The 20,918-nt window shown below is 44.2% G+C and overlaps 1 protein-coding gene across 1 annotated transcript in view; it reads right to left on the bottom strand.

Moving 5' to 3' along the window:
• Window positions 1–20,918, bottom strand: part of LOC122808456 — a 447,437-nt gene that overhangs the window by 150,287 nt on the left and 276,232 nt on the right. The window contains exon 10 of the mRNA XM_044079416.1: window positions 5,619–5,720. Coding sequence (XP_043935351.1) covers window positions 5,619–5,720 — 102 coding nt within the window. The remainder of the gene's footprint in view (window positions 1–5,618; window positions 5,721–20,918) is intronic.

The following is a 20,918-nucleotide window of genomic DNA, read 5'->3' as shown; positions in this document are numbered from 1 at the left end:
ATAAATCAAAAACAGTGGTTGCAAGCAAATCCACCATAGAAGAATACTCCAAAAAGGTTATATGAAAAGTGTTTGTCATAAGGCCTGCCCTAAGAGGGGATGTAGGGAGGGAAACCTGGACTGCAGCTGTATGAGCACTCGCCATCTACATTTATGGTAGGTACAAAACTGTACTATGTTCATCATGCATACAACTGCAGTCATAACAGATGGGTAGAATCCCAAAGCTAAGTAAGGGTGGTAGGCACTAAGTGGAACTAGGAGGGGCTAGGATGCCCTGCAGGACTGCTGTGGCAAAGCCCGCTCTAGATTTTGAGTATAGCGGGAGGTGATAGTGCCTGGAGAAAGTGTGCACTGAACTCCAGGTGGCTGCTTCCAAAATGTCCTTGGTAGGGACCCCCTGAGGAAGGCTGCAGAGGTAGCTGTGGCTTTGGTTGAGTGGGATCTGATGCATGCAGGCACAGTTTTTCCATGAAATGAGTAACAAAAGCGTATGCAGTCGGCTATCCATTTTGAAATTGTCTGTTTGGAAATAGCCTTTCCTTGAGCACCTGCAGCATAGGACACAGAGTTGCTCAGATTTCCTGAATGGCTTTGTCCTGTCCAAATAGAAACAAAGTTGTCTGTGAATGTCCAAGGAATGTAGTGGTCTTTCCCCTTTGTTTTGTGGATTAGGGTAAAGAGTAGGTAAGTGGATAGTCTGATTCAAAGCTATACTGGATACTACCTTTGGCATAAAGGTAGGGTTGGTTCGTAAGGAAACTCTGTCCTGATGGAAAATGATGAATGGTTGCACAGCCATGAGGGCCTGTAGCTCCAAAACCCTGCGTGCTGAGGTGATAGCCAGAAGAAAGGCAGTTTTCCATGACAAGTACTGTAACTCTGTTGAAGAAGCTGGCTCGAAGGGAGGAAGGGTCAGCTTTTCCAATAAGAAATTGAGGTCCCAAGCAGGACTGGTGCTTTCCTTGGGGGTTTTATATTCTTTGCCCCTCTGAGGAACTGCCTTCAGAGAGGAGAGAATAAAAGAGGATCTGTGTTGTACTGTGCAGAAATGGCTGAAGCGTGGATCTTGGAGAAGGAAAGTCCATTGTTTAACATCTCAGCTAGGTACTGTAAGATTTGAGGTATATTTATTACCCAAGGATTCTGTCCCTATTCTAGATTCCAGGCACAAAATCGTTTCCATTTGGCGGAGTAGGCCTTTCTAGTAAAAGGTCTTCTTGGCCTCCAAGATGACATCCTGCACCTCCTTGGAGAGGAGAAACTGTTGGGGAATCAAGGAATTCTCCATGCAGCTAGATTTAGAGTTTAGAGATGGCTGTGAAGAGTTTTGTAGTTGTGCTGGGACAACAGAAGAGGGACTAGAGGTAGGATCCATAGTGGGGAATGTGTCAGGCTCTTCAGGAGCGGATACCAGTGTTGTCTTGGCCAGTCTGGAGCAATGAGAATCATTTTCGGCCTCTCTGCTCTGGCTTTTAATAGAACTTTGGGCAGCAGAGGAAGAGGCGGGAAGGCATAGACTGTCAATGTTGCCCAGTTGAAGGATAGTGCGTCCACTTTCCAGGCCTGTGGAAGATAGGTCCTTGAACAAAACATTTTCAACTGGCAATTTCTGTGGGTAGCAAAGAGATCTATGTCTGGCTGTCCCCATGCCTGAGTTATCTTTGTGAAAACTTGAGGATGCAACTTCCATTCGTGTGGATCTGTCATATTTCTGATTAGGTTGTCTGCCAGTGTGTTTTCCTTCTCTGGCAGGAATTGTGCCTGTAATTGAACTTGCAATTCCAGTGCTGTGTTCCATAGGGTCATGGCTTGCCTGCACAGAGGATATGAATGAGTTCCCCCCTGTCTGTTTATGTACCACATCACTGTGGTGTTGTCTGTCCTTATCAATAACTGGCCTGGATGCAAGTAGGTCTTTGAAGGTCATAATAGCCTTTTGCACGGCTAGCATTTCCTTTTGGTTGATGTGAAGGTGCTTCTCTTTTCGGGTCCATTTTCCCTGAATGCACTGATCTGTCATGTGTGCTCCCCAGGCGTAGTCTGAGGCATCTGTTGTGATTATTTGAGTTGCTTGAGGTACACAGAAAGGAAGACCTGTGTTTCTTCGGCAAGCTTGAGCCCACCACATAAATTCCTTTTGAAGGCATGGAATGAGTGGTATAATTGATTCCAAGCTGTGGCTGTATTGAGAGACCATAAGTTTTTTTTAGGTACCATTGAAGTTTCCTCATATGCAGCTTTGCACATGGGATTAGTAGGATGCAAGATGCCATGAATCCCAGAGCCTGCAGGACTTTCCTTGCAGTTAGCCTGGTGTAAGTTGCCATTTTTCTGAAGTATTGAGACAGTTGCCCTTGCTTGTCTGGCGTGAGGTAGGCCCATCTGGGTGGTTGTATCCAAGCTGGCACCCGGGAAAATTATTTGTTGAGAGGGTATTAGTTTTGATTTCATTTTGTTGACCGTGTATCCCAATAAGTTAAACAGTTTTATTACAAACACCAGGTGCTGCAGTAGTATGTCCTTGCTGTCCGCTTGGATCAGGCAGTCGTCCAGATATGGGTAGATTTGTATCCCTTGCAGTCTGCAGAAGGCGATTACTGATGCCAGGCATTTCGTAAACACTCTGGGTGCAGTAAATAAGCCAAAGGGCAATGCAGAGAATTGGTAATGGGTTGAACCTGCAAGAAATCTGAGGTATCTTCTGCAATCTTGTCTGATAGGGACATGCAGGTATGCCTCCTTGAGATCCAATGTTACCAGCCAAGACTCCCTGGCCAGCATGGGAAGAAGCTGCTGTAATGTGAGCATCTTGAATTTTGGCACCTGTAGATATGTGTTTAGGATGGATAGGTCTAAGATAGGTCTCCAATCTTTGTCTGCCCTTGGCACCAGGAATAGTCTGGAATAAAACCCTTGACCTTGTTCTTCTGCAGGTACCTCTTGAATTGCTTTCATGTTCATGAGAGCTGACATTTTTTGTGCCTCTGCCCTTGAATTTTGTGGCAGGTTTGGCATGCCTCTCATTTTTGGAAGGGTGTGAAAGTGGAACCTGTCGCCCAAAGGTGCTGCCATAAAAGCTTTGCTTGGCAGGTGTAGGGGGAAGTCATTGTGTTTGTTTGCTAAAAGACTGTGATCTATCTTCTCCACCTCTTGGGGTTGGTGCTTGCCACTGTCTGGCTCTGAAAGATCCTTGAGGTTGCCCTCTACCCCTTGGACGACTGTATCTGCCCCTTTGAGGTCTGTCCGTGGCTGGAAAGGACCAATTTTTTGAAGGCCAGATTCTGCTGAAACGTGGAGGCTGTACCTGCAGGAAATCTTTCACCGTTTGCATTGATTTCGCTTTTTCCTCCATTTTCTTCAGCACTTCCTCAGCTTTAACACCAAACAATACATCTTTTTGAAGAGGTGCGTCTAATAGTTTAGCTATGACATGGTCTGGTAAAGGTTTGCTCTTTGAGCCAAGCATGCCTACGTATAACAGACCCCGTAACAGCAGCTCTACATGAGGCCTCTAAAGCATGAAAACCACACTGCAAGGTAGGTTTACCCACTTGCTCTGCACCATGCAACAAATTCTGCAACTCTTAAATCTGGTCGTGTCATCTTGCTTTTCAGCTGAGATATCAAAAACTGCTGATACTTTAACATATGGAACTGACAGTTTAATGCCCTCATGGTTAAAGTGGCCGAGGTGTACACCTTTTTCGCCCACCTTTCTAAAGCTCTGGAATCTCTCTCTGAAGGTAATGGGTTTTTGGCAGTAGAGGCCTTAATTCCCTTGGGACCCAGTGAAACTGTTTCTGGGTCAGCAGTATGGCTTTTATATAGGAACTGGTGAGAATCAGGAACCCGGTAATACCTGTCTGGTTTCACAGAAGCTGGAGGCAAAGAATCTGGATCAAGGCTGGCTTCTGTGTACACATCATCCAATATATCTAAAACAGGAGGGATAGCCAGAGGCCTATGCTGGGGGAGCAGAAGAAATTCCCTGAGCATTTTCTTGGAATCTGAGTAATCTTGGCCTTCCCAGTGAAAGTGTCCCCTCAATGTATGCAGGGTTTCCCCAAAAGAGAAGTCCTCAGGGGGCCGGGGGGGGGGGGAACAGAGGGGATAGACTCCTCTGCATCAGTCTCTTCGAATGGAGAATAGGCATAATCCTGGTCCTCCGATAGTTCTGAGGTAACAGAAGCTTGATCTGAGGAAGGGTAGTCTTCCTCTAATCTGGGCCTTTTGTCAGAGGGGGGTTGAGAACTCCTGATCAGAGTAATCAAATCCTCGGCCATTTTAAGCATCTGTTTTTTAGGCATGGTGCCTTGAGAGGGGGTCTGAGGAACCTGTTTTTTGGTTTTCATGGCTGCTTTAGATTTAGTGATGGTTTTAATAGAGAAAGAGGAAGGCTTGAAGACCCCTTGAGAAGTGGCAGGCCTGTCTAAATTCTGAGTTTCCCTCCAGGAGTGGCGTCAGGATCTCTAGTAGGAATGGGGGCTGAGGAGCCTGCGACCTCGGGTACTGAAGACACCAGTAAAGCATGGTCATTGGTACTCAGGGGCTGAGTACCCGAGAACCGGTAGTCGGCCTTAGCGTGGTTTCAGTAGGAGGTGCGGACCTCGTATGTCAGTCCTTATTTTTGCGTTTTTTGCTCAAAACTGGAGTCAGAGTATCCGACGACATAATATAATTAAATTTTTTGCCAAAAAAGTGAAGGGTGAACTCCGCCCGACGCTTAATAGTGCGCTTGTTGAATCTAGCACAAAAACAGCAGGCCGAGACGTCGTGGTCTGGGCCTAAGCAAGGTATACAGAAAGAGTGGAAATCCTTATGTGGTATTTGCTTCACATATGAAATGCAATTAACTTTGTCTAACATCGGTCCGAGGCAAAAAAAGTTTCCCCAACGGGGTACTTAGCTTTCAAGAAGACTTCGGCTGAAATACTTTCGTAAATCTCAAGAGCTGGCCGACCGGCACTTGAGAACTGCTTCTGCTTCGGGCACCGCGCTGCAAGAAATACTGAAGAAAATGGTGTCGGCCGCCTCTTTTATACCCCTGCCGCACTGACGTCAGGGAAGAAGCAACGACAACTGACGCCAGACCTAGACTTTGGAATTCGGCCAACTGAGGACCCGCCTGACGGCAGGATAACCCTTCTGTTATGACTGCAGCTGTATGCACGATGAACATCTACAGTTTCAAGGCAGTAACAACTCTCAAAGGGGCAGGCAGGCTGCTCAATGTTTATCACTGTCACTTGTGAACACAGAGACTTCCCTTTAGCCCAAGCAAACAATAGATTCCAAGAAACTTACAAACAGTTCAGAACAGCAAATCTGTAACTGAACTTTTTTAAATCTCAGAAAAGTGAGAAAAACGCAAGATTTTTGTTTTTTTAAGGAATGCAGAGGTTCACAAGTATCAACAAGTTAGAACAGTGCAGTAAATGACCCCACAGTTGAGTGGTAGGCCAGAGACAGATAAAATGCAAGTTTTAAGAAAAAAACAATTTTAAAAATAAGTGCAGGTAGGAATTTCAGTAATCAGCTCTAGGTTGTGTTCTAAATACAGTTACCAACACCAAAATCAAGTTTAGAAAGCCAGAAAATGCTCTTCTCTACTATACCTGGCTCAGGACGCTGTTGCAGAATGTTTACTGAGTCGTCGAGCATTTCATCTCCAGTTGCAGATTCTGCTGTAAGTTCCTTAAGCCTATCCTGCAGCCACACTACATTAAGTGAAAAACAAAAATACACTTAGCTTGACAAACATTTTAAGAACTACACTGCTTTTATAAGCATGCTATACCTGTGATTGCTACAGTTTTATAAATACACTACATATATCTTGAGAACTATAAAAATTGTTTCTGCTCAATATTCCCTCCAGTCCAGCAATTTAAGAGAGAGAAACTCAGAAAACAGAAGAGCGCACATACTTTAGTAGGACATGGAACTGGCAAAACAATAAGCACTACTGCTTCTCAGCTCATAAGCCAATAATCAAAACCTGGCCTCTGGATAATGCATGAGGAAGAGTCTGATGTCTGCATTTCCTTTGACTATTGAATATGTACTTTCAAAGGGAACTCCTTTCCATAGCCAAAGAAATGCCCGACTGTCACACTGAACTGCCCACAAGTTTCTACCATGGAGCTTTTCTGCAATACTTGACTGTTACGGAGCTTGTGGCTTACAGAGATTAACAAACTTAAAATCAGACTATGCCTCCTATACTCCCATAACTTTCAACAATTACATTATTCAAAAAACAGCACTTCTCTAATGCTAAGGATAGGATTCCTGGGATTCCCACGCAAATAAGAATATGTTATGCACATACAGATATGGGTACACATCAAAGTTAACAGTTAAAGAATGCATCTCACTGCATATCAATGTGTATCAACAGACTTGCAAACACTTGATGCAGCCAAGATTTACTTTTGTGCATCTGTTGGTGGCACCCTGCTTCTGTGAAGTACAGCATATACATTTTTTGAGACACAAAGCACTTATGTAACATCTAAGAGATCACTTTTTTTGTGTGTAGCTCAACAGAGGCTTATTCCGACAATGTACTAAAACTAACAAAACTAAATGGTAGGTCATAAGACCGAGGGTTACAGTCAAGTAGAGAACAAAGTTATGTTCACGAAACAGATAAAGAAATTCAGAGTACACAACACAAAGTGAATATCCACTTCAAAAACACAACTGGGTACTAATCAGAAATCTAATTTTATTTTTTTTCTGTAGTTCATATAGCTTTACATGCTCCATGTACTACCAGTTACAGATAGAAAAAAAAGGTGTAGAAGAGTCAAATGTTTTACAACTTTGAAAACTAACACACTTAATGGCGTCAAAGAGTTTCTGTAGTGCATGGAGTTTTAGCTGGTCCGATGTACTACAAACAGAAGAGAAACCTAACCAAAAAAAAAAAAAAAAAAGTGTTTTACACTAATGCATGCTGTAATACACTTGGCTCCGCTACACAAGCGGCAACCAGAAGCTAAATAAATTATTCTGTAAAGACTGTAAAAACAGGCGGTGGTGCAACGGTTAGCGTCGTCACCTCACAGCAAGAGGTTCTCCAGTTAGATTTTCGGCTGCAGCACCTTGTGTGTGGAGTCTGCATGTCCTCCTCGCGGTCGAGTGACGCTAAAGACATGCAGGTAGGTGCGAGTGTGAATGGACATGTCTTCTTTGAAGGCTGGGCGTCGGGCTGGCAACTCGGCACCATAAAAATCCACTGCCAATCATAAGCAGACCTGAGTTCCACTGTGGCAACCCGTAACCGGGAAAAGTCAAAAGGCCGTGCTTAAAGCAGTTTGAGTTTCTCACCACTGCTCTGCAGTACTTGACATTTATGCTTCAGCATGAGACTAGCGCTTAAACTCTAAAAACTGCTCAACAAAGTTGTCCTTCCTAAATTCAAAATATAATCATGGCGCTCCAATCACATGACTAATTACATACAAAGGTATATTACTGTGAAAAATGTAACCGTTCTAACAGTGCTAAGCAGTCTGCCAGGAACCATGCTGTAATTTGTTAGCATTTTTTTTTGTCATTTAACAGTGCAGCTTTCAGATGTTGAACTATGTAAATATTCTGCCTTAGTTACTGCAACTTTTTACTGGACACTGGTAACACGACTGCTGCCGCCACTGTTTTTTTGCCAGCACTGCTTTCCACTTAACTGCTGTCTGACAGCTGGCTGCACTTATGTTCTAGTGCGTTTGCCTGCCTTCTAAGGATATGAGGAGGTGATAGCTGCCTTCATACTTGCTTTCCAGTACACCGGGGAATCTTGTGTGGATTTTGTTTAAACTTGCATCTTGGGATCCAAATTTCCTCTCTCATGCTACAACTGCTAAACTGTTTATAGAACTGATGTGCCCTGAACTTCACTTCATAGCTTCTCAATCAATTAATGACACTTATAAAAAATTAGCACTATTAACCTGCACCACTGACAAAATACGAGAATGTAAATTACTTCAAATTTTCTGAACTAAAAGAAGTCTGCAACTACCTTTAAATGCAATTCATCACATTTTCTCTAGCAGTCACTTCACATTGGATAAGAGTGCTGCTTTGGAGATTTTAGCAGCATGACAGTGGGATCCAAGGATTTAGGGGCCAATGGTTTTCTGAGGATCCCATGAAGCCATGGTGGAAGCAAAGGTCTTCAGATATTAGGTAGGGGATCTCTTGAGATTCCAAAGGAGGCTTGGGATGTTTACTGATGGTTGAAGCCCCTGATGAAGTAGATAAAGAAGCAATCCCTTAAGCAATGGTTTATTTCTTCCATCAGAAATTGCTCTAGAGTTGAATACAGCAATCAATATTCAGGTGTGTCACTTCCAGGTAATAAGTGCACTCCCCGTGAGCATCAGAATTTGGAATTTTGTGCCCAAAGGAAGTGCTTTTTTTTTTTTTTTTTAAGCTGGTTGGTTTCTCAGCCATAACTAACAATACTAGTTAATTACTAGCAACCAATGGTATGAAGAGCACCCTAAAAAGGGTTGGAAAGAAAAAAGAAAGAAAAAGACTGGTACTAAATTGTATGCAAGGAAAAGAAAAGTTGTGTATACTTAACATAAATGTAGACGTTCAAGTGTATTAACTGTTGCAGTCATCACACACCTGGGTTATCTGCCTGCAGGTAGCCCTCAGTCAATCCGAAAACCAGAGTCTTGGGATTTCTGCTTCTGATGCTGTCGCTTCTTCCACGACGTCAGGTTGCCAAGGGTATAAAACATGCAGCAGACGCCACTTCAGTTTTTCTTGCCCCAGATGTCAGGAGCCCCCAAAATAGGAAGCAATTACATGGTGTGGAACACCTCCAATAAAAAGTGAATATCACGGCCATAAGATATCACCAAAAAAGAGGATGCGTAGAAAGTATAGAAAAGTCAGGAGGCTGGTGGGAGGGTAACCAGGACTGCAACAGTGAATACACTTGAACATCTATATTTAGGTTAAATGTACACAACTGTACTATGTTCTTAGTGTTTCACTGTTGCAGTCATCACACTTGGGTTGATTCCCAAAGCTGAGGAAGGGAGGAGGCAGTCAATAAGTATTAGGGCTGGCTAGCAAGCCTTGCAAGACTGCTGTAGCAAATCAGCTCGGGATTTAGTAAAGATAGGCAAGTGGTAATGCTTGGTGAAGGTATGTACAGAACTCAAGGTTGCAGCTTCCAGGATGTCCCTGGTAAGGACTCCCCTGAGAAAAGCTGTAGAAGTTGAGGTAGCCCAAGTGGAATGAGTTCCGATTCCCTGTGGGGTAGGCTTTCCATGGTGTTTGTGGCAGAAATGGATGCAGTGTGCTATCCATTTGGAGATGGTTTGCTTTGAAATGGCCTTGCCCTGTGCCCCTATAGCAAAGCTGACTAGCAGCTGGTCAAATTTTCTGAAAGGTTTAGCCCCAGTCAAGGTAGAACCTAAGCCGCCTGTGCACGTCCAAGTAGTGCAACAGCCTTTCCCCCTTTATTCTGAGGAATAGGAAAAAGGTTGGTAAATGGATGGATTGGTTTAAAGCCACACTGGATACCACCTTGGGCATAAATGATGGGTTAAGTCCTGAGGGAAACCCTATCCGCATGGAAGACAATGAAGGGTTCCACAACCATAAGGGCCTGCAACTCACTCTTCTTGCTGAAGTGATGGCTAGAAGTAAGGCTGTTTCCCAAGAGGAGAATTTTAACTCTGCTGTAGCAGTAGGCTCAAAGGGGGGGTGAGCTTCTCTAGTACAAAGAGAAGGTCCCAGGCTGGAGTGGGAGCTTTCCTTGGGGGGGGGGGGGGGCAGTCAGATTGCTAGCTCCTCTCAAGAACTGTTGGACCAGAGGGTGAGAGAAGAGGAGTGTCTCAGTATTGTAATGAGCCGAGATGGCAGAGGCATGAATCTTAACAGAAGAGAAGGATAGGCCTTTGTGGAGCAGTTCTGCTAGATAATCTAGGATTTGAGGTAAGGGGGGCATGGTTGTGTCCTTTCCCTTAGACTGGCTCCAAGAACAGTATCTTCTTCCACTTTTCTGAATAGGATTTCCTAGTACCAGGCCTCAAGATGACATTCTGCTCCTGTTTGCTGAGGGTTGCTGGTGATGTATTCATGGAATGAGCTAGGCTGCTAGGTTCAGGGTTTGGAGCAGAGGGTGCAAAATCTGGACCTCCTGCTGGGACAGCAGGGAAGGGGTCGGATGCAGGTGCCAGGGTGGCACTGCTGTCAGACTGCAAAGTGGGTACCAGTGCTGGCGTGGTCAGTCTGGTTCAATCAGGATTGTCCTTGGCCTGTCCTGTTTGATCTTGGGTAGTACTTTCGAGAGGAGAGGCAGAGGTGGAAAGGCATAGATTGAGAGGTTTTCCCATGTAAAGGATAAGGTATCCACTTTCCATGCTTGGCTGTGGGGAGTTCTGGTGCAAAATTTGCTCAATTGATGGTTCTGAGGAGAAGCAAAGATATCTACCTCTGGTATCCTCCAACTGTGGATTACAAGCTTGAAGGAGTCGGGTTCCAGTTTCCACTCGTGTGGGTCCATTACATTTCTGCTTAAATCATCTGCCAGTGAATTTTGTTTGCCTTGCAGAATTGAGCTTGCAGATGCACTTGATTGCTCAAGGCTGTGCTCCACACAGCCATGGTTAACCTGCAGAGTGGGTAGGAATGAGTTACCCCCTGCTTGTTTACGTACCACAACTGTGGTGTTGTCTGTCTTTATCAAGACCGGTCCTGGAAGGATAAGGTATTTGAAGGCTGTCAGTGCATTCTGTATAGCGAACGTTTCTTTTTAACTGATATGCAGGTGCATTTGTCTTGGGCTCCATTTGCCTGCCATGTGAGCCCCTCATGCACAGTCTGATGAGTCTTGTTGTCAGGGTTTGGGTGGTGGGGGTTGAGTGAAAGGGAGTGCCTTGCTGTGGCAGCATGCCTCTGCCCAACAAAGGAACTCTGTCCTTAGCCAAGGAATGATAGGAATCACTGTTTCCAGGTCCTGAGAATGTTGACACCAGAGACTTTTCAAGTACCACTGAAGTTTCCTCATATGCAGTCTTGCATATGGAATTAGGAAAATGCATGAGGCCATGAACCCTAAGGCTTGCAGTATTTTTCTTGCAGATAGCTGGATTTGGGTGGCCAGTATTCTTTCAAATAAACTGTTTTTTCTGTAGTGGTGAATGCCATCTGGGAAACTATTCAAGCTTGCTCCCAGGAATAAAATTTGTCTGGGCACCAGATGCATTTTCTCTTCATTGATGGTATACCCCAAAGAAGTTAGGAGTCTCTTTACAAATGTCAAGTGCTGAAGTAGCAATTCTTGACTGTCCGCCTGAATCAGGCAATTGTCCAAGCATAGGTAAATTTGAAGTTTTCTCTGCCTGCAGTACGCAAGGGCTGGAGCCAGGCATTTTGTGAATACCATGGGTGCAGTAGATAAGCCAAAGGGAAGTGCAGAGACCTGATATCGCATAGAACCTGCCCCGAAATGCAGATATTTCCTGCAAGATTCCCTTATGGTGAAGAGCAGACAAGCTTCCTTTAAGTCTAGGGTGACCAGCCAGGAGTCCTTTGGCTAGCATAGGAAGCAGCTGCTGGAGAGTAAGCATTTTGAATTTTGGTACCACCAGGAATGTGTTGAGAATTGACAGATCCAGGATTGGGTGCCAGAAAGAGTATGGATTAGAAACCCTGCCCCCTCTGCTCTGAACAGGTTGAAAAGCCCTGATACTGAGAAGAGAAAGTACTTGCTTTTGGGCCTATGCCCACTGGATTGGGAGGAGGTCTGGCAATCTGCTTGGGGATGACGCTGAGTAGACGTAGAATCTGTAACCCTGGGATACAATGTTTAAGACCCATCTGTCCTGGGTAATTTACTTCTAGTTTTTTGCATGTAGGACGAGTTTACCTCCTAAGAGTGCAAGTACTTGGGCATGGCTGGGAAGGATGAAGAACAAGTCATTGTGAACTTTTTCCATAAGAAGGGGGCTTACCACTCCCTGTTTTGGAGGTGAAAGCACTCCATTGTTTAGATCTGAGCATACCCTGAGACTGTAGTCTTGGTGGTCTGCTGCCCCTGGGTTTGGACCGAGAAGGTCTGGGAGGGACTGGAAAGAACCAGTTTTTTGAAGGCCAATGCCTACTGAATCTAGGTGGCTGCACCTTTAGGAAACTAAGAGTTTGCATAGATTTAGCTTTTTCCTCCATCTTGTTAAGAACTTCTTCTACTTTAGTACCAAACAAACATTCTTGGCTTAATGGAGCATCTCGTAATTTTGCTCTGACATGGTCTGGCAAGGTTTGATCCTTCAAGCCAAGCATGCCTTCTAAAAACAGACCCAGTGACAGCAGCCCTGCAAGATGCTTCTAAGGCATCAAAACCACACTACAAAGAATGTTTTCCAATTTGGTTTGCAGAATGCATCAACTCTTGTAAATCTTTATGTTGTGCGCAATCAAGAATCAACACCATTTTTTGTTTACTTAGTTCCATAACATGCTGCTGGTACTTCAACATGTGAAACTGGCAATTTAAAGCCCTGATGTCAAGAGTTGCAGAGGTATATACCTTCTTCCACAATTTGTGTAAAGCCCTGGAATCCCTGTCCGGAGAGTTTTTGCCTGTAGTAGCCTTAATACCTTTAGGTCCCTGGGAAATGGTCTTTGGATTTGCAGTGGGATTTTTAAATAGAGAGTCATGTACTTTGTAGTTCCTGTGAGGCTTTCTAGGAGCTGCTGGCAAAGTATCAGGGGTAACACTGGATTCCATGAAGACATCTACAATTTTCATATCAAGGGGGATTGCTAGAGGCCTGTGCTGAGGCAAGTTTCAAACTTCCCAGGGTCTCTTTTAGGACTGTAGGTAGTCCTGGCACTCCCAACGGAAATGCTCTGAGGGTATGCAGGGTTTCACCGAAAGAAAAGTCCTCGTGGGGGTGCAAAGGGAATGGAATCCTCTGCATCTGAATTCTCATAGGTACATAAAGGCATGTCCTGGTAATCTGAGGGGTCAGAGTCATCGGACTTGTGGTCTGCAGAATCGGAAGGAAAATCAATTTGTCTTTTAGAGGGGGAAGGCTGGCTTCCCCTAATTAAGGTAAGCAGGTCTTCAGCCATTCTAAGCATTTGTTTCTGTGGCATGGGAGCTTGAGAATGCACTTTGGTCATCAAGTTTCCTAGGCGTAGTGCGAACTCTGGGCCTGAGAAATTTGGTAGTTTTATTCAGAAATGAAGTAGTCTGTTTAATACGAACATTGGAAGGTCTGAACATACACTCAGAAGCCGGTGACTGCACAGCGGCTCCGGACCCATCTAAGGCATCCAAAGGTTCCATAGTAAAAAAGCATCTCATGGCATACTGGACTCTGAATGGGTCTCAATAGAGGCCTGCGAATCTGTATAAGCAGGCATCAGGGACTGCTAAAGCACCTCACTGAGTACTGGCGACTAGTTTAACGGAAGCATCGTCGGCACTTTTGGACCAATGTGGTCTGTCTCTGTCTTTATCCTTACGTTTTTTTCGGAAGATTGGTAGTCAGATGGCTTATCAAAGCCATTTTGGAATACAGAGAACAAGAGCGAAAGAATTTAGCGACAAAGATAGCCCAACGCCGAATAGTTCAGGCGTTGAACAGGGCACAAAACCAACAGTGAGGAACGTCGTGGTCTGGGCCTAAACAGGTGACTCAGTAAGAATGAAAATCTGAGGCATTTGCTTTCCACAGGCAAGACAATTAACTTTTTCTGACATCGGTTAGAGCAAGAAAACAGGATCTCCAATGGGGTACTTCGCTTTAGAAGACTTCAGGGTCTGAAACTAACGAAAATTTCAGGTAGCGACCGACCGGCACTTGGGAACTGCTTCTGCTTCGGGCTCCGCTTGGCAAGAAAAGCTGATGAAATGGCGTCTGCTGCATATTTCATAGCCCTGATGACCTGACGTCATGGAAGAAGCAACAGCATTCGATGCAAAAATCCCAAGACTCTGGTATTCGGTCCGACAGAGCTACCTGCAGGCAGATAACCCAAGTGTGATGACTGCAACAGTCAAACACAAAGAACATCTACCAAAAGGTAGTAAAAAGTAAACTGCAGGATAAAATACCCAAGAAACTCAAAAACAGGAGGGGGAAGATAGCAGAAAAATTATAAACAGAAGTTTTTCTAAATAACTACTCAAAGACTTTGTATTAACTGAAACAAGCTCCTGAGAGGATCTGCATCTGCGTGAGACTGCAGCAAAAAGATCTGAGTATTTGCAGGTTGAATGAGGCTTTGGCAGGGGGAAGAGCTCAAAAGTTGGATCCGTAACCCATACGTTGAGGAATGATGAAAAGGACATAATCACATAAAATACTAGTACACTTTGGCCAGCTTGTGTGTGAAATATATCGGGTAGAACAGAAAATCATCTTCGGGTCAACTGTATACAGTGTATGCATGCTGGCACACCACCCCCACCAGAGTCTGGACTTTTTAGTTTGATTTTTCAACTGGTTGCTAGATGTTATTCATTAAACCACGGTAATTAGCTTAATTTAAAAACTGGCTTCATGTTGCGACGTCGTATGAAGGTACTTCTTATGGTGCAAATTACAAATGCATTGAAAAGTTTTTAAACACAATGCAGTAGATGTTACAGCTGCAGTGATCACTGCAGCTGGGATCACTGTAGATGCTACAGTGATCCCACTGTATTAGCCAGCTGTTATATCCTAGACAGGATATAACCCATGTAGCCATAGCTGCTGCAGCTGGGCAGTCCTGAGGTAAATATTTGGCTTTCCAGTCACAGATCCAAGTTATGCTTTAATACAGACAGGGATGATGTCAATTTTACATGGAGGGAGAGTCTGTTCCAGAACAGCGGTACCCTCTGCAAGATATACCTGTCCCTCCAAACCATTATGTTGCTGTTGCAGAAGAGGTTTAGATCCCTAAACCAAGTGTCTCTGATACCATTTCACTTGCTGATGTGCAATAAATCCATCAGTACTTGAGAGGATGGCTTTTTTACCACTTATCAGTCTGTAGGATACAGAGTACGGTGACAGGGATTTGAATGTAGTTATTTAGGCCTTATATCCTTTTAGTATGGTTTTTCTATGAGCATTCCAGTTGTTGCATGTCTTGACAGATATATGCCAAAGGGGGCATTATACTCCATCACTGGCCTCATAATTATACTGATGAAAATCAATTCAGACACCTATACGGAGCTTCCTTGAAAAGCACAAAGTTCTGATGTTCAGAAGGGCACACCCCTGTTCTCATCATAGAGGTAAATCCACGAGCTCCCCAGCCAAGGTAAATCAGACAGTTGTTTTAATGAATTGAGTGCTGATACTACATGATTCTGAAGATAAAAGCAGGGCTTTAATTCCATTTGCTGGTTAGTGGGGCAATTATGGTGACCACCAGGTACCCATCTGCACATCCATTGGGATTTATATGCCATTCATTAAAAGAAGGTTGTGATTAAGAACACTCTGGGAAAATCTGGTGTCTAGAAGGGCCCAAGGAACATTGTTCTATGACAGAGCATTAGATTTGAGTACTGTACACTCTGGGTGAAGCTTGGTTTCTGCAGGCTTTGCTCAACAGAGGATATGGCCTTTATGTTTTTGAGACTGAACTATGAAAAAATAGTCAAGGTAAGGGTTATATACACATTCCATTTGTCCAGCAATGAGCAACTACTGGAGCTAAACATTGGGCAAAAATCATTGAAGCAGTACCAAAGGCAAAGGGCAAGGAGTGGGATTAAAAATGGCCATCCCTAGTTAGAAGTCTCCGGAATCTTCTGTACTCCACAGAAACAGACAGGAAAGGTTTTTTTTTTTTTTTTAAATTCATAGTGACTTTGTATGCTTTTGGACTTAAACAGTGGGAGAGTCTGGAGGATTAGCATTTTGAGTTTGAGGACTGACAGAAATCAGCTTAGTCTGAGAACCAGTACAAAATGGGACACCACAGGCCATCTTTTCTTACAACCAAATTTTAGTTTTAGAATGGGGTATTCCTGGTCTGCTGCGACCCTTAGTATCCAGCTACCCAATGATTCTTGACTTCATCTCTAGACAATACCACATCTTCTTACCACATCTATGCATGAAACAACTTTGCCATTGAGTAGTGTCTTCCATACAAGTGGGAGCATAAGGGGTCTGGCCATTGGATTTTTATATAAAAAAAGTACAGTTTTGTACCTACCATAAATGTAGATGTTCGAAGATCCACATTGCTGCAGTCCTGACACTTGGGTAGTCCGCTGTCCCAGTCGGCCCGAATACCGAAGTATAAGGCTGACGTCGGTCAAGGCGCATTAGACTGACGTCAGTACGTCAGGGTACAAATGCGCATGACCGACGTCATTTCCTCAGTCTTTTCTTGCCCCAGATGTCAGAAGACCCTAAAAAGATAAGGCCAAACCAAAAAATAACAACACACCAAACACCCCTGTACCAAATATATGTACAATATATACAAAGTCAGAAAGGTACAACCCCACCCACACAACCACCCCGAAACACAGAGGGGAAGGAGGGAGGGTAAATTGAACTGCAGCAATGTGGATCTTCGAACATCTACATTTATGGTAGGTACAAAACTGTACTATGTTCATCTCACATTGCTGCAGTCCTGACACTTGGGTAGAATCCCAAAGCAGAGGTAAGGGAGGATGGCAAATCACAAAGAAGCAGGAGCTGACAACATGCCCTGTAAAATAGCAGTGGCAAAACCAGCCCTAGATTTAGAGTAGAGAGGAAGGTGGTAATGCTTAGAGAAAGTATGCACTGAACTCCAAGTAGCTGCCTCCAAAATATCCTTAGTTGCCACCCCCCTTAGGAATGCTGTTGAAGTGGCAGTAGCCCTAGTGGAATGAGGCCTAATCCCAGCTGGAATCTCCTTGCCATGATGGGAGTAACAGAAAGTAATGCAAAACCCAATCCACTTAGAAATAGTTTGTTTTGACACAGGCTTACCCTGAGAACTCAAAGCAAATGAAACAAACAACTGCTGAGACTGCCTAAAATCCTTAGTCCTGCTTAAATAATAACGTAATTGCCTGTGTACATCTAAAGTGTGCAAAATCTTTTCCCCCTTATTTTGGGGATTTGCATAAAAGGTAGGCAAATGAATAGTTTGGTTTAAAGCCACACTAGAAACCACTTTAGGCAGGAAAGAAGGATTAGTACGTAAAGATACCCTATCCTTATGAAAAATCAGGAAAGGCTCAACCGCCATAAGGGCCTGCAATTCAGACACCCTTCTTGCAGAGGTAATGGCTAACAAAAAAGCAGTCTTCCATGACAAATATTTCAATTCAGCAGTAGCTGCAGGCTCAAAAGGTTGTAGAGTGAGTTTCTCCAACACAAAATTGAGGTCCCAAGCAGGAGTAGGAGCTCTACGTGGGGGTCTTATATTCTTTGCCCCTCTAAGAAATTGCTTGAACAAAGGATGAGAAAACAATGGTGGGTCACAATCATAGTGAGCTGAGATTGCTGCAGCATGAATCTTAATGGAAGAGAAAGACAAACCTTTGTCCAATAACTCAGTAAGATATTGAAGAGCCACACTCAAATTTGGCTCAGAAACATCCAAATTCTTTGCTGCACTCCAAAATAAAAATCTCTTCCATTTTTCTGCGTACACGTTCCTTGTACTAGGTCTTCTGGCTTCCATAATCACATCCAAAACTTGAGGAAGCTGAGACCTGCTATGGTTCAAAACAGAATATGCCAGGCTGTTAGATGAAGAGAGTGAAGCTTGACATTGAGTAGATGCCCGTCCTTCTGAGACAATAGGTGTGGAATCAAAGGTAAGGGCCAAGGAGGCTTCCTTACCAGACTCCTCAGCAATGGGTACCAGTGCTGCCGAGGCCAATCTGGAGCTATTAAAATCATCCTTGGCTTGTCTTGTCTGACCTTTAGGAGTACCTTTGGGAGGAGAGGCAGCGGTGGAAAGGCATACACATGAAGATTTTTCCAACTGAAAGAAAGAGCATCCACTTTCCAGGCTGTGTGATGAAACCTTTGTGCAAAACTTTGGCAGCTGGTGGTTTAGTGGAGAAGCGAACAGATCTATGTCTGGAGTTCCCCATGACACTGTCAATTTCTGAAATACATGAAGATCCAGTTTCCACTCGTGGGGATCCATGATTTGCCTGCTTAACACATCTGCTAAGGAGTTCTGTGCTCCTGGCAGAAACCTTGCTTGAAGATTCAGTTGCAAGCTTAACGCAGTCTCCCACAAAATCATTGCTTGCCTGCATAGAGGATAAGAATGTGTTCCCCCTTGTTTGTTGATGTACCACATAACAGTTGTGTTGTCTGTTAGAATCAACACCTGCCCTGGAAGAAGTAAATCCTTGAAAGCCAGTAATGCAAACTGGACTGCTAACATCTCCTTCATGTTGATATGTAGATGCTGCAGTCTGGCAGGCCACTTGTCTTGTATCCACTTTCCATTCAGATGAGCTCCCCAAGCTGTGTCTGAGGCATCTGTCGTTAGAATTTGACTCGCCTCTGGCCAGGTCACAGAGAGTCCCTTGTTTAGGTGACATTCCTGAGCCCACCACAAAAATTCCTTTTGAATGCAAGGTATTATTTGAATGACAGTGTCCAAATCCTGGCAGTGCTGTGTCCATACATTTTTGAGATACCATTGCAGCTTCCTCATATGCAGTTTGGCATTGGGAAGCACCAGAATACAAGATGCCATGAACCCTAAGGCTTGAAGGACTGTCCTTGCAGTCAGCCCGGACTGATGAGATAGTTGATGGAAGTAGAAAGATTCTTTTGTTTGTCCGGGGTTAAAAAGGCCATCTGGGTTGCTGTATTCAGTCTCACACCCAGAAAGCACGTCTTGAGAGGGTACTAGACTGGACTTTATTTCGTTCACAGAATACCCTAGGCATCTTAGCACTGCTATCACATATTCCAAATGCTGAAGAAGCACGTCCCTTCCTTGAGCCAGAATCAGGCAATCGTCCAAATAAGGATATATTTGTATGCCTTTTAGCCTGAAGAAAGCTATCACTGGAGCCAGAACCTTTGTGAATACTCTGGGCGCAGTAGATAGGCCAAAGGGCAATGCAGAGAACTGATAATGAGAATTCCCAGCTCGAAAACGCAGATACTTCCTGCAAATTAGTCTGATGGGAACATGAAGGTAAGCTTCCTTGAGATCCAAAGTTACCATCCAGTGATCTTTGCCCAGCAGAGGTAAAAGCTGTTGTAACGTCAACATTTTGAACTTGGGAATGTCCAGATAAGTGTTGAGGATAGATAAATCCAAAATTGGTCTCCACGTGTTCCCCTTTTTTGGTACTAGGAACAGGCGAGAATAAAATCCTAGGCCCCTTTCTGGCACAGGAACCGGCTGAATGGCCCCTATTTGGAGTAACAGAGAAATTTGCTTGTGAGCCTCTTTCCTTTGATGAGGAGGAATGTCTGGCATGCCTTTGAAAGGAGGCAAGGTATGGAAATAAAACCTGTAACCGTGGTGAATGATATCCAATACCCATCTGTCTTGGGTAATTAAACTCCAGTTTTCTTTGAAAAGTGCCAACCTTCCTCCCAAAGGTGCTGCCAGACGAGAAGATTCTGGCAGCTGAAAAGGCAGGTCATTGGGTCTGTTTACGAAAGGACTGACCCCTGCCCTCACCAGAAGACTGAGCAGGTGAACTCCCTGTTCTAGGCCTAAAAGAACCTTGAGCTCTGCCCCTACCACTTCTAGACCTACCCCTAGACTGGGAATCATAAGCAGGATATGTCCACCCCTTGGTAGGCCAATTTCTACTAAACTTCGGAGGCTGAACCTGCAAAAAATCTTTAACAGTCTGCATAGACTTAGCCTTGTCCTCCATTTTCTTTAGAACTGCTTCCACAGGCGAACCAAACACATCAGATTGTAAAGGAGCGTCTAAAATCCTTGTCTTCACATGCTCAGCTAAATTCTGATCCCTCAGCCAGGCATGCCTGCGAAGAACCAAACCAGTGGCAGCCACCCTCGAAGAGACCTGCACAGCATCAAAACCACATTGCAAAGAATGCTTACCCACCTGTTCAGAAACATGAACTAAATCCTGCAACTCTTTACACTCAATACCTTCCGCCAAAGCATCTACCTTAGACTTTAATTGTGAAAGGAGATAATTTTGGTATTTCAACATGTGAAACTGGCAATTCAAAGCTCTCATGGCCAAAGTGGAAGAAGTATACACTTTCTTTCCCCATCTATCCAAAGCCCTTGCCTCTTTATCTGGAGGAACAGGATTTTTAACAGAAGCCTTAACACCTTTAGGCCCCTGAGAAACAGTTTCTGGGTCTGCCCTAGGACTCTTAAAAAGATACTTATGAGCTTCAGGCACCCTATAATATCTATCCGGTTTAACTGGAGCAGGAGGCAAAGAATCAGGGTTCAGAGAAGCCTCTGCAAAAACATCCTCCACCACATCTAGAACAGGAGGTATAGCTAAAGGCCTATGCTGGGGTAGAAACAAAAATTCCTAAGCCTTTTCCTGGAATCAGAGAAATCCTGACCTTCCCATTTAAAATGCTCCCTCATGGAATGAAGAGTCTCTGAAAATGAAAAATCCTCAGGAGGAGAAGCAGAAGGAGTAGAATCATCTACATCAGAATCAGAGTAAGGGGAATACTCCTGCAAGTCTTCAGCGGAAGACTCAGAAGCATCCGAACACTGCTCAAAACTCCCAAGCTCAGGTTCCTCCCTAGGCCTCTTATCAGGAGGGGGCATAGAACCTCTAATCATTGTAATCAAATCTTCTGCCATCTTAAGCATATGCTTCTTAGGAACAGACCCTGAAGAACTAGGGGTAACACCTGAAACAAAACCTGGCCTGCCCCTGGGAGAAGCCTTGGAAACAGGGAGGGCCTAACCACCTTAGGAAGGGAGGG

Source organism: Protopterus annectens, chromosome 8.part0, assembly GCF_019279795.1.
Source record: "Protopterus annectens isolate FY-2018-M chromosome 8.part0, PAN1.0, whole genome shotgun sequence".
Taxonomy (NCBI): Eukaryota; Metazoa; Chordata; order Ceratodontiformes; family Protopteridae; genus Protopterus; species Protopterus annectens.
The sequence above is the reverse complement of the archived record's forward strand: the minus strand, read 5'-3'. Positions and strand labels throughout refer to the sequence as shown.